Source organism: Takifugu flavidus, chromosome 1 (assembly GCF_003711565.1).
Source record: "Takifugu flavidus isolate HTHZ2018 chromosome 1, ASM371156v2, whole genome shotgun sequence".
NCBI classification, from domain to species: domain Eukaryota; kingdom Metazoa; phylum Chordata; class Actinopteri; order Tetraodontiformes; family Tetraodontidae; genus Takifugu; species Takifugu flavidus.
This window is the reverse complement of record NC_079520.1, coordinates 27,969,720-27,983,158: the sequence shown is the minus strand read 5'-3', so window position 1 is coordinate 27,983,158 and position 13,439 is coordinate 27,969,720. Positions and strand designations below refer to the sequence as shown.

At 54.3% G+C, this 13,439-nt stretch overlaps 1 protein-coding gene across 5 annotated transcripts; it reads right to left on the bottom strand.

Annotated features, from left to right (window-relative positions):
• Positions 1-1,316: 1,316 nt before the first annotated feature.
• Positions 1,317-12,739, bottom strand: qki2 (QKI, KH domain containing, RNA binding 2). Of its 5 annotated transcripts, none has more exons than XM_057042051.1 (9): positions 12,221-12,739; positions 10,101-10,249; positions 9,011-9,127; positions 7,183-7,326; positions 6,142-6,229; positions 5,641-5,925; positions 5,276-5,299; positions 4,648-4,722; positions 1,317-2,784 (listed from the first exon to the last, which is right to left on the bottom strand). In XM_057042051.1, exons 1-9 carry the CDS (start codon positions 12,729-12,731, stop codon positions 2,762-2,764), a joined length of 1,416 nt encoding a protein of 471 aa, XP_056898031.1. In that variant the 5' UTR covers positions 12,732-12,739; the 3' UTR covers positions 1,317-2,761. The 5 variants fall into 5 exon arrangements, with proteins under 5 accessions (XP_056898031.1, XP_056898022.1, XP_056898040.1 ...); XM_057042042.1 differs by having other exon boundaries at positions 4,648-4,725; positions 12,221-12,738; XM_057042060.1 differs by lacking the exon at positions 5,276-5,299 and having other exon boundaries at positions 4,648-4,725; positions 12,221-12,738.
• Between the last annotated feature and the right edge of the window lie 700 nt (positions 12,740-13,439).

Genomic DNA, 13,439 nt, shown 5'->3' with positions numbered 1-13,439 from the left:
ACAATGAGAGCAGGAAGGGCAGAGAGGGGCCGAGCGCGCCACCCACCGCTGCATTCACCGCAGAACCCCCCCCCCATTCTTTTTGTGTGAGAGAGAGACATTGAGAGGCAGAGAGAGAGGCAGAGAGACATTGAGAGACAGAGAGAGAGGGGCAGAGAGACATTGAGAGGCAGAGAGAGAGAGAGCAGAGAGACATTGAGAGACAGAGAGAGAGGCAGAGAGACATTGAGAGACAGAGAGAGAGGCAGAGAGACATTGAGAGAGAGAGAGAGAGGGGCCGAGAGACATTGAGAGGCAGAGAGACATTGAGAGACAGAGAGAGAGAGGGGCAGAGACATTGAGAGGCAGAGAGACATTGAGAGGCAGAGAGACATTGAGAGACAGAGAGAGACACATTGAGAGGCAGAGAGAGGCAGAGAGAGACATTGAGAGGCAGAGAGAGAGACATTGAGAGACAGAGAGAGGGCAGAGAGACATTGAGAGACAGAGAGAGAGGCAGAGAGAGAGAGACAGAGAGAGAGAGGCAGAGAGACATTGAGAGGCAGAGAGAGAGAGGCAGAGAGACATTGAGAGGCAGAGAGAGAGACATTGAGAGACAGAGAGAGGCAGAGAGAGACATTGAGAGACAGAGAGAGAGGCAGAGACAGAGAGAGACAGAGAGAGAGAGGCAGAGAGACACTGAGAGGCAGAGAGAGAGAGCAGAGAGACATTGAGAGGCAGAGAGAGAGAGGCAGAGAGAGAGAGAGGCAGAGAGACATTGAGAGGCAGAGAGACATTGAGAGGCAGAGAGAGGGGCAGAGAGACATTGAGAGGCAGAGAGAGAGGCAGAGAGACATTGAGAGGCAGAGAGAGAGGGGCTGAATGTGCTTCTGCAGGTTTTCCTCTTTACTCCAGGTGGAGAAACAAGCCCGCGTGTTTTGACTGCTAATAAACACCCGCAGAGTAAAACAAGAGCCCATAATTACATCAAAGGGGGTGAGCAGGACACGGGGGGGGGCATGGATGTGGGGGGGGGGGTGTGGGCGTTGGGTGCACGTTGGGAACCAGGCGATCCTGCCTTTATTTTACTTTGCAGATGTTTGAGGGCAGCTTGCGCAATCAGTTTCTGTCAATTCCAAATGTAAACCCTCCTTTGTCAGACGTGCACATGCCTCCTAGAAACCATGGTGAGCTGGTGTGTTTTCCTCTCTTATGACCCCCCCGCCCCCCCCAGTTTGTCTTTCTAACACCTCCATTTCAGATGTGTGCTGATTAGTATGCAGGATGGCAGCGGAGGTGCATCATTAAGAGCTACAGAGAAGAAGCAACAAAGTTGGTTAGTTTTTACAACTATCAGTTTAATAGAGTACAAAGAGTTATTTAAAAGTTAAACGTTGTTGTTGTTGTCCTCTCCATCTTTGAGACACACGAGCATTTACGTTGAGGAAACACAGATACAACTAGTGGTTAACAGTTAGCGTCCTACATTTGACAGAGTCCATCTAAGTTAATCTTCACGCTCATCGTTTACAAAAGGCACAAGAGGCAAGCGAGGTGCTAAACCCCCCCCCCCCCCGGGCCCGGGAGGAAGAGCCGTGCCCCCCCCCACACACTCGCTGTAATAAGGCATCATGTTGGATCTGGAAAGGTCATTTAATGTTATTTTCATGTACAAAATAGGCTATAAAAATACATCAGCAACGTGTTACAGGTGTTACGGTCGTTCTCCTTTAATGAAGGCATCAGCGGCTGCACATGCAAAAGGTGTGTGTGCTTGTGTGTGTGTGTGTGTGTGTGTGTGTGTGGGGGGGGGGGTGAGATCATCTTCAAAAAAACCATCAAATGACCCAACAAATAAGAACAAACACAGGATTAAATAGAACACTGTTGTGTGGAGGTGTGTGAGCGTCACACACACACCTCACACGTGGCTTTAGCGCCGCAGCACAGGTCAAACGGACCCCCCCCACCCCCACCCCCCCACCCCCCAGGTTAACCCCGCAGAACCAAACTGGCGCCTTGATCCCGGCTGTGGGATTTAATTTGTAACGTAGTTGCGTTGGTCGTAATAAATAAAGGCACCGTCGTTGGAGCTGTAATACTGTGGTGTAATAAAGGAACCCCCCCGCCCCCCCGACCCCCCCGTAGCTACAGTAGCTCTGAATGAAGGGACGCGGCGGTACGCGAGCGCTGCCGGAGCTGTGCTCCTCGCCTCCCTCTTTACGGGGAGAAGTCAAACATTGTAGCGACGCGTTGCTGCGACATTCCAGAGGAGCGTGTGAGTATTTAACGGCGATTACAGAAGCTGCGGGGGGAGAAACAACCGAACATCAACACGTCTCCGCCTTCACGGGTGGCGTGGGCGCCGTCGCTGCGGCCACCGCTATCAGCGGGATTATCAGCGTAGTTACCCTGTTATTAGCGGCTAATTATTGCATCCGATGGGTGGCTTTGATTGGCCGGGTTGGGAAGCCCCGCCCAGTTAAAGGCTGCGTGTGTTCGCATGGCAACAACAGGTTCTTAAACGTCAAAAACATTCTTAAGGCTGTCTTTGGAAGGCACGTTCAGTAGGCTTAGGTTAGGACTCGGTGGTGGGCGGGGTCCTGAGGTCGCTCGCCGTCGTCCGCTTGGCAGAGGCAGCCGTGACGTTCCCAAAGCGCCGGTCCTGTTGGCGGAGCCGAGAGAATGGCGGGAGGGAGGGGAGGCCTTGGGCCAATGAGCGCAGCGGCGGGCAGAGATGGGTGGGTCATCAGTGGGCGGAAAGGTCAGAAGGTCAAGGGGGTCATGGGTTAGTTGCCGTGGCAGCTAGAGTTAGACAGACACAGACGGACAGACGTGGAAAGGAAACAAAAAGGGCACATAAAAGGGGACATAAAAAGAAAAAAGATAGAAGAGTGATTAGTGTCAGCTAGTGGCGTCAGGATGACAACAAGGCAGATCTACGGCAGCGGCACAGCAGGGGGGGGGGGGGGGACCGCGGGAGAACCTCCGTCACCAGCGCCGCTCCGACTCCGCCAACCGCCCGGAGGTGTGGTGACGGATGGCGGCGGTGCCCCTCCTGTGGTGCGACTGCTGCTATAGTGATCCTACTCATGCTAGCTGGGCTACGTCTGGCGCAGACAGACAGTGAAACCATGGACAGAAAGGGAGACGGCGTGGTTCCGTGTGGGTGAGACAGTGACCTTTAGAACCAAGGGAAAAGTGCCCGCGCCTCACAAATACTTTCCCTTAGTGACAGGTTGGGCTGTTGTTTAGCAGCGGGCAGAAGGTCTCGATGATTAACGCTCACCATTGACTGATTATTGATTATCGCTGCGCTACGTTAGCGCCCGACGGCGACGCAAGCAGAGAGACACCGTAAGGGACAGCGATGAGAGGTTAAGAGATGGTGGTTTTAGAGAATAAGACAGACTAGCTACAAGAATGTCGAGGCTTTGGTTTCCTTTAGATTTCTGTTGTTTTTCAATAATCATCTTTATTGCCTTTTAGTGTACGTTTGTCCATCGTGTACAACAGGAGCGCCACCGCTCAGAAACACACATATGTCGTAGCTAGCTAGTCCATTTCTATTGCATAAACAGTGGCGTGGCCCGCGAGAAGGTCACCGCATCTTAAATAGACAGAAGAACACTGCCTTCATGGCCACCGTAGTGGTGACTAAACAGTAGTAGCTACACACCTTGAATAAAAGTTTACATGGAGACACTTCATCTATAAAAAGCATACTGTAAAAACAAAAATCAAAAAAAAAAAAATGTACAAACTAAAAAAAAAAAAACGCAAAGTAAAAACTACAAGTATTTCCAAGCGATCTTGTTCCATAAGCTTCATATAAGCACTTAAATCCTTTAAATCCCTATATACACATTTATTTTGCAGCTAAATACATGGTAACAGCACCACTCTGGCTAGGAAATATATGAAAGATGTAAACAGCCCCAATGATCAAGTCCAGTGGGCGACTGATAAGACCACAATCAACAGTATTTCATACAAAAGAGCTCGTAACACAGACCTCAGTAGTCTTCACACGCTGTTTTTAGTAGTAAAGACCAAAGATCATATTGGGTTGAATGACCTTCACAAAGCAGATGATCACCGTTCCTTTAAATGTCATATATAATATTGGGCACACACAGGATTTCATTAATAATAATGATAAAAAAAAACATTTGTGGAAACCTACTGGAATGGCTATAAATACACCTTCCCACAGTTATTTGCTGGATCAGGAGTAGTGGAGAGATAAGTGACGACCAAAAACACCAGAAAAAGGTTCGGGAGAGGGCCCGACCTCCCGGATCACGAGGCCGAGTCACATGAACGGAGTAATCCATTCTGATCGAGAGGGCCCCGGCCTGCCAGCCACCCGGGATCACCGCCCACTGCTGCGGCCGCCGGCCCCCGAGCGTGGTTCCTCCCAACCTGCTAACTTAGTTCACCCTCGCCGCGACAAATACTGCTTCACATTTTACACCGACGCCGCTTCCTCTCCGCCTGCCGCGCTCATTTCTCCCGTAGGCACGCCGTGTTCAGACACATGTAAACTGAATTGGTCCATTGTTTCGAAACACATACGCAAACACGCACGCACACACACAGACGAGCGCGCACGCACGCACACACGCAGGCACACATATACATAAAGTGGCTGGTGAGCTAACTAACCTCTGTCTGGGGTCACTACCCTTTGGTAAGGATGGATTCTCTTGTCGTGGCGTCGTACCTTAGTGGTCATGGCACCTGCTAACAGCCATTGACGTTGCCAAAACAGAACACAGGTTACTCATCAGAAAGACATCACACATTTCACCCGACATCAGTGAAACCAGGAATTCGAAGAGACGGAAGCTGTGTTGCTCCGTCCTCTAAAGAAAAGAATCCAAACTGCTAATTTAAGCCTCGCTAGTCGATTTCGTGGTCAGCTCTAAGCAAAGTCACTCTATAGCCATTAAAATAAGCTTGAACGTACATTAAGATCGCTAACAGTGGCGCTAAAATAGCTACAGGTTCTTTAAAACGGGTTAAAATTACAAGCAGAAGCCGGACTATTAAAAAGGTTAAATAGCTGTCACACCACAACGCTAGTCTGCTAATACACAGGAAACGAGGAGGAATAGACTACGGGACGACTGTCGCTCATCCTAAAGTATCAGCAAACTCTGGGGGTTTGCTTCGCGGGACAAGTATGTATGGGGGGGGGGGGGGTGGGGGGTCGGGGGGGTCTCTGCAAGCCAGTCCGTGTGTTTACTAGCAAGGTTTGCTATCACTTAGCCTTTGGTTGGAAAAGCCATACCTGCAAAAACACAGGAAGAAGGGACTGTTAGCCCACCAATGAGCCTCAGCATGTGTCCACTGGTGCTCGGGATGTATTACAAGAGCTGCGTTTGGCCGCCAATGGGGCGCCGTGGAGCCCCCGCAGAGGTCAAAGGTCACTACTACTACTACGGCCAACTCAGCCGCAGTCCTGGTTTCAGGCTCGGCCGCCAGCGCGCAGCAGCGATGGGAACGTTTAAGGTTCGCCGTGAAATAGCGCCGCTAAAAACGACCTCGGAGCGGAGGAGACGTGCACGGCGGCGCCACATTGGCGCCAAATCTCCAGTTCTCGTAATACATCCTTTGACTCTGTACGGGAGTGGAGAACGTCCGGCATCGACATACCTAAAACTCCGGTGGAGTCGATGGGGTATTCCAATATGGAGGGCGTGAGGGTGTAGGGATACTCGTACGGCGTGTAGATGATCCCGGACTCGGGCCCTTGCTGCACCAGCGCCGGATGCGGATTGGCCCCCGGTACGAGAGCCGAGCTCTGGATCTGGCGAATCAGGGGCATGAGGGTCGGCGTGGTGACGGGCGCCGGGTTCCGCAGCGTCGGAGGCAGGACGGGCGTCGGGCCTGTGATGATCCGAGGCGCTTGGGGGGTCCCGAGAGGGAAGGCGCCGGCGGCTGGGCCACACAAAACACAGGCCACAATGTAAGTGTGCGCACACCCACGTGCGAGCGCGCGCACGTACAATAGACAGGGGGCGAGGGGGGAGGACACAAAGAGCCTTTAGGAGGGGAGACAGGGGCATTGTGCGCTCATACAGTGGCACTCCTGTACCGGGCCGGGCCGCCACCCACCGCCCCTCCTCCTCATGCACATGATGATGTCATCCTTACGCGTCTTGACATTGGCGTCCCTGTAGGTCCCGTTGAGAATGGCGAGCTCCATCAGCTGCACTTTCTTCAGGTTGTCCTCGCCCTCCGCCTACAGCCCGACACCGGAGGAGAACAACACAATCAGCTGTCGCCACAGTCAACCTTTGTGCCCCGCCCATGCCCCAATATGGCGAGGGCCGCCTCCCCGCGCCCTCAAGCCGAGGCAGTTTGACGTGAGGCCGCGGAGACGCCGCCAGCGCGCCGCGCGGATCATATTAGGTGTCGGCTACGCGGCTCCGGTTGCCGCCGGTTACAGGCGGTGAAAAGCTTGACTGATTTACAGTCGGAGCGGAGGTCGGCGCTGTTAAAGCAACACGTGTGCTCGCCGCCTCACCGCCACCGGCTAACGACTCCGATTCCGCTCCGGCTTTGCCAGGTTCCAGCGGAAGTGACGGCCGATGGCGGCGTTTTAACCGCCCCCCCCGCTGGTCCTTTCAGCCCGTTTCTATTGTTGCAGCTAACGCAGAGGGGAGCGAGACCGGTTCCGTCACACGGGCCGCGGCGGCGGCGGGTCTCTGGGGCGCTCGCCGCCACGACGAGCCCCTGAGCTCCGCCGGAGGGGAGCAGAATGTGAGAAATGTGGAGAAGTGCGAGGAAAACGTCCTCTGGGAGGAAAACAAGCCGAGGAAAAAGTGCCCGGCGAGATAAGTGAATACTGTAGCGGTGGTTGGGAATAAAGTGAGTTGTGAGGGAGTGAAAGGAGTGATGGAGTGGGGAGAACAAGTGAACAGACTCTCCATTCATTCCCTCAGCCTTTCAAACAACCCGGGGTAACCATGGAAACCCCTTTATGCATGTTCCCTAATTACCCTAACCCCTTACACATACTCTCTCATACACAGAGAGTCACACACAGAAACACAAAAAGACACAAACACACACTTTTTGGAGCGGCGAGCCCCTTCCCCCTCCCGTGCATACCAACACACGGCACCTTGGGCCGGCGCTAGCACCGGCCCGGGCCGTAATGTGGAGCGGGCCGGGGGCGGCGCTGGTACTCACAGCAGGTACCAGCAGCTTCTTGACCTCGTTGATGGCCCGCTGGAGCTTGATCTTGGCCCGGTTGTGCGTGTCCTCCACCGTGATCAGGACGTGGAGGTCCTCGCTGAGGTGCTCCCAGTTGGGCTTCCCCCGGTTCATCTCCTCCTGGAAGACAAAAACAGGCCTTTTTGAAATGCAGGGCACAGGCTGGGCGCTCTGCTGCGGACGGAGGGGGGACGGGGGGGTCGAGGGGGGGACGGGGGGGTCGAGGGGGGGACGGGGGCATCGGGGGGCTTCACTTGTCTCCTGCTTTGGCTCCGACCTTCAATCAGACCTTAAACTACACAGATATAGAGCTGCAGGTCGTGCCTGGCAGCTTTGGGAGCTTATCAAAGGTGGTTCCTCTCCTCTCCTCTTTTCCTTTCACTCCTCTTTCCAGAGAATCTCTCAATCACTTCATTGATATTCCGGTGAGGAGCGGAGGAGTGGGAATAAAAGCGTTCCAAGACGGGGAACTGTGAACTCGTGGTGACGTGAGGAAGGAGTGCATCAAAGAGGGGAGATCATCCAGAGAGGCGACGTGTCCCGTGTCTGGGAACCGGCTCCCCATCCGGATCAGGAGCTTTGGTCTCGGAGCGGCAGGGAAATACCCGGAAAGCCGTCGCGCTTACGTCAACGACGCTCGTCTCGTTCCGGATTCAGCAGAAGTCGCTGATGCTGACGGAGAAAGAGACGGAAAAACACAAAGCATTCCTATCTGGAGGATCTGCAACGAGGAGTCTGCTTTTCCAGATGTGTCCGATTAGCGAGGGCCGAGCCCGAGCAGCTCGGCCCGGTCCGTGACATCCACACCCATCTCACGCTGGGACTGACCAGCTGCGGAGAGGCCGGAACCTTAGCTGGATCTGGGCTTTTTTTCAACCCTTCTCGTGTTTCATTGTCAACACGACTGTGTGTCACGTTCTCGGGAGCGCCCTGAGCTCCGTGATTGGACCTCGCCGGGAAGACTTCAGCTTTGGAGTCGCTGCCTGGAACAGACGGGAAACTGCTTCCTGTCCCCGGGCTAGCCGACGCTAACGGCTACGGAGGGGCAGAAGTGAGAGAAGACGTGACGTTCTGGCTCTTTTCAACAGCTCCTCCAGGGACCTGAAAAGGTTCCTCCTGTGGTAACAGTGGGCCAGATGCAGCCGGCCCAGGCTGCTCGCTCACTATTGTGCGCTCGGACACTCGATCCTCTGTAGATGTTTGGTCAAGTGAGATGTCTCATTTTGAAAAACAGCAAAAGTCAACATCTTTTTCTGCTCTCCCCCTGTTGCCTCCCACTGTGTCTCTGTTTTCCTTCCTCTCCGTCTCTGTGTGTGTCTGTGTGTCCCTCTCCCTCTCTCTTTCCTAGGGACGTGCGGGGTAGGGAATGTTCTGGAGAGAGAGGGTGGGTTGGAATGCTGGACTTGCTCCACCTGCCGTTTGGAAAGCTGGAGCCGAGTCTGTCCAACAGCACACACCAGGGGAGAGGAAGGGAGAACAGATGGACTTAACACCAGGACAGGAGAGAAAAGCCGAGCCCCTAAAACAGAGCCCTCATGCAGACACATTCATACTCTCAAGGATACTGTGGCTATTAGCAGCCAAGCTTATTAGCAACATCTCCGACAGCCATTTGTGTGGTTATGATTTATGGCTCCTAACATCCAGACATCATTGAAAGCTGGTCTACAAGATGGTGTTTGGTGTTTTAAAGGAAGAGCTGTGAGACGTGATGCTAACTGAGCAGATCTACGTCCCACACGACCGAGAGAGAGACAGACAGAGGGAGAGAGCGACAGCGTGTGTGGTGGATTGAGACGTATACCTTCTTTTTGTCCCTCATGGAACCCTTTCCTCGGACCATGATCTTACAGCCGGTCTCTGACTCCAGCTGTTTGGCCGTCAGTCCGCGGGGGCCCAGGATCCTGCCTACAAAGTTAAACTGCGCACACAGACAGGCACCAAAAGACAGGTTAAAAGGAAGCACAGCTGAGGGCGCGACGGGTCTTTCTCATCTCGGGTGTCTCGAGCTGTCACCGTACGATGTGCGCGAACGTGCACGTGCTGCATCATTGAGATTTGTGCATTTGCAGCGTGTTTATGTTGCCAGCGGAGACCGAAATAGCTCATTATGTGGGCACAGGCTGGTGCTAGCGGCATGACAGGACAGCGCCGCTCTCTTAACCTTATCTGTCACGACCACTGAGCGATTAACAAGGCAGCTGCCTCCGCGCGTCTGCGCGCGTGTTGGAGTCGCCGACGCCCCTTTCTGCCGCCCTCCCGCCGCCGTCTCGCCCGCCGCAGCCGTTTAGCTGAATTTCGCTATTTACGTTAGCAAAAGTTGCTACGCATTAGCAGCGGGCGTTGGGAGGAACTAGGCTCTAAATTTAACCGTGATCTAAACCGTCTTCCAAATGAGGTCCTGTGTGTGTGTGTGTGCGTGTGTGTCCAGTCCTGTCATGTGAGCGAGGACAGCTCGTCATTGTATTCCGTGATTGGCAAACTGCTGCTTGCAGGAGATCATATGAGCGCTTCAGTCTGGGTCAATCACCTCGCTGGCGTGGGCGGCCATCTTTGTTGCTCTACTCCCTCTCTGATTTATGTCCTGACAAGAGTCTTAATCCACCTTTTTAAACACACTAATTAATCAGGGGACGGAATGGAACGGCCTTCCAGAGGACACGAAGAATCTCCTACATTTTTATCTCCCTGCAAACAGCAAACGGGGCCGTTATTGATTTATTTCATGTGCGGATGACATCAGCGGGCGTGAGCTCGGGAGGGGGAACGTAACGTGATAAAAACGGAGAGTTTGTGGCGACTCTTCTCTGAGGCAAGAGGAGATAGAGCGACAACAGCTAAAGGTAAACAGAGACCCTTCGGAAAGGTGAAAGGTCGCCGCCTGGTGCACTCACGTCAGGATACTCTTTGACAGGCACGTAAAGCTTCTCCTGCAGCTGAACCACGGGGCCCACGGCTTCGGGGAGCTCCTCCAAGTCCCGCCCATTGAACATGCCGCCGTTGACCGAGTCATTGTACATGTCCTTGCGTACTCTGCCGATTTCTGTGGCGGAGACACAGACGCATACACATCAGAAAGCAGTGCGAGGCGAAGCAAAGGGAGCGGGGAGGCATCGGCCGGATCGCGTTTCTTCACACCTCCGTTTCTGAGGACGTGACTCACGGGCACAGAATTACAGGAGACGCTGGCGTGACAGGCGGCTAACTTCCTGCCGAATTAATACCCCAGGGCAGAACTCCTCTCTCCCATCGTTTCGCCCCTTCTGTTTGTCTTTTGGTGTTTCCCCATCCAGCTGTTTGTCACATGGACACATGCCCCCTCGCTGTGTAAACAACGCTAGCGAAAACAGCCGTGTTTTCCTCTGTTAGCACCTGTGTTTGGAAAGCAGCAAATGGGCCCCAGACGGCTCTGATACCCAGAAACGATGCCGCGCCGCTGAAAATCCCTCTTTTTCTCGGCTCCAAACGCAAACACAATCAAAGCAGCGCGGCTAAACCCCTGCACAAACTTTATTTCTGCTCGGGCGTCTGGTCAGATCCCGTTTTTTGGTGTTAATTCGGGGCGACGAGGCCGCGGTTAATGAGCCGCCGTCTGTCTGCCCGTCTGCTCCACCGAGGTTGGTCTCCGATGCCTTTGTAATGACAAGCTGGGTCAATAATAACCGACTCCTGCATCACACAAACATACGCAGCACACGCCAACAGAGCCGAGGTTTCACCTCTCACACACACACACACACACACACACACACACTCATGACAGAATAACTTCCTTGAGGCGCATATATCATCTGACCTCAGCAGTCTGACAGGAATGTGTCGCAGCTCTGATGAGTCGGACCATAATAACTACAGACTGACTCTATAATTACAGTCACGGCTGGGGCAACAATGGTGATCCTCTAATAACCCCTGGTGACCTGTTACGGGGCAAAAGCAACTATTAAAACAGCGGCGAAAATACAGAAACAAATGTGCCGACAGCAGCAGGACGGGTGTCACGGCTCAGCTGAGACAGGGACGCGCTGGGCTGAAAGGAGAAGTGAGAGGAGGACGAGGGGGTTAAAGCAGCCGCCCTATCGAAACAACCTGCCGTCGGTTTATATTTGGACTCAGACGCCACATCAGACGCCGCACACGAGGGCAGGTTTCCTTATTGTCCCGCACAAACTTTTTTTTTTTTTTGGTGTGTGTCCTTGTCCACGTTGCTGGGGCCGAGGGCAGCGCCAGGCTGGAAATGGCCGTGGAACAATGCCTCTCATTCGAACTATGAGTGTCACATTATCGTGCGTGGGAAGGGGGTGGGGGGGGGGCTCGGACGGAGGGGGACGCTGAGCTGACGTGTGTGTCACACGCCGGAGGTCAGGGTGACACAACGTGATGGCTGCCACGTCCTGATAGCTGCTGCCGCCCAGCACAAAGTCTGCATCCCGGCACAAACACGGCCCCGAAAGGGCCGGCGCTCCACTTTAGAAGCGCACGGGACGGCAGGAAGTGGGGTGCACGGACGGGCGGCGCGCACGGCGTGGAAAGCACGGCTCAAATTAACATGGTGTTCAGTGGGATGCTCTTGGTCCAGATCAGGGATGGGCTGCAGCCTTCACACAAGCCTGCGCATTAGGTCACCGAGAAAGACTAACAACTGTCTGTTTGTTCCCATCACCAACTGGCAGAGTGTGTGTGTGTGTGTGTGGTGTGTGTGTGTGTGTGTGAGGGGGGGGGGGGGGGGGGGGGAGAGCGCTCATCTAGTCCTGTAAATTAAAAGTGTGACTTAAGGCAACCACATTAGGCTTTCCAAGCAACTTTTGTAGCCGTGCTTATTATTAGTTTGCAGCCCTTTGGTGCCGAACATTTCTGGGTCTTGGGCGGATGTCAGGTGTCATTAGCGGCGTTTCCCGGGAGCCCGGGAAGAATTCCTCCGCTGAGCTGGTGGCTCTTCAATAAAGTGGGTTTTATTAAGCCCGCAGCCCTCGGGAGGGAGCCTCCCCAGAACAGACACACAGACGGGGGTTACCTTCATCCAGGAGCCGCTCCAGATGCGTGAAGATGCCGCTGAAGTTGGGCAGCGAGCTCATCACCTTCCGGTCGTTCATCAGCTGCATAAGATAGTCCGGGTTGGACTTGGGTCTCTCCTTAACCTCCGTCTCCCCAACCATGGCTTGTCCTTCAACTCTAAAGTGTGCGAGCAAGTCGGGGGGGGAAAAAAAAAAACTTACAGGGGAAATTAAATCAGACACGCCCCGACAAGCGATGCGAGGAGCCCAGGGGAATCCGCCGGCCGCGACCCGCTGACCGCCGCACCGCCAACTAACTACGCAAACTTGTGTCAAATCTTCTTGAAGCTTCGGCGAGTCGGCGCTCCTCGTTCCAAAGGTCCCCCTCCTCTCGTGCCTTCTCCCCGGACGTCCAGAAAGTGCGGTTCTGCTCGGAGAGGGGCGCTGGGTCGCTGCGCGGCTGTACCTGCTCCTCCGCCCGGCTCCTCCGCCTGTGTCGCTATTCTGCGGCGCGGCTCGAGTCCCTGTCATATGATTACAGTACAGCACGAGAGGGCTGGCGGGCGGGCGGGCGCGCGCCGCGTGCGGCCGCGCTCGGAGGGGAGGGGAGGGGGCTCGTGCTCGCGCACGCCCTCCTCGCGAGGCCTGTGGACAAGCGCGACGACGTTCAACGACAACAAAAGTAAAGAAGGAGAAAAGAAGCGCACCTGTGCTGCACCGGTCACCGTCCACCACTGGTCACGTGAAGCGCGCGCGTGTATTTTCTTAGTTATCTGGAGCGAACTTCACCCACGTTGTAACAAGTTCATCCAGCCGTGCGTGTGGGCCCTGTGACCCACTATAACCGGTCCGGTAGCCCATCTTTCCCTCTCTGGCCTGTTCCCAGGTGGTAGAAGGTGGCAAAAAGTGGCAGAAGGTGGCAGAAGATCTCCATTTACGTCAATAAAACACCTCTCCAGGTGTCGCCCGGGGGCTTCAACAGCTTCAACCAACCTGGAACCACCTGTCAATCATATCAGTGCGGGGTGTGTTTGATATGTGTCCCTGAGCAGGATCGGCGGGTGGAGCAGTGACGGCGGATGGTCGGAACGTTCCCGTCCCACCAGGATCGGGACTGAAAATGCTTCACCGACTGACTGCACGATTCTCCCGGGAGGAAGTGAAACGAGCTGAGCAAAATTAAAACTTTCAATCCTTCAGATAAACTGACCTCCCCCCCCCCCCAACACACACACACAT

What these genes read in the sequence shown, in the direction of transcription:
- qki2 (XM_057042042.1), bottom strand. Translation starts at nt 12,731, where the DNA reads ATGACAGGGACTCGAGCCGCGCCGCAGAATAGCGACACAGGCGGAGGA. An exon ending in CCATGAGGGACAAAAAGAAG is followed by an intron (nt 7,327 to 9,010) that starts GTATACGTCTCA and finishes TTTGTCTTCCAG; the next exon opens with GAGGAGATGAACCGGGGGAA. An exon ending in TTCTTCCTGTGTTTTTGCAG is followed by an intron (nt 4,726 to 5,275) that starts GTATGGCTTTTC and finishes AATGGCTGTTAG; the next exon opens with CAGGTGCCATGACCACTAAG.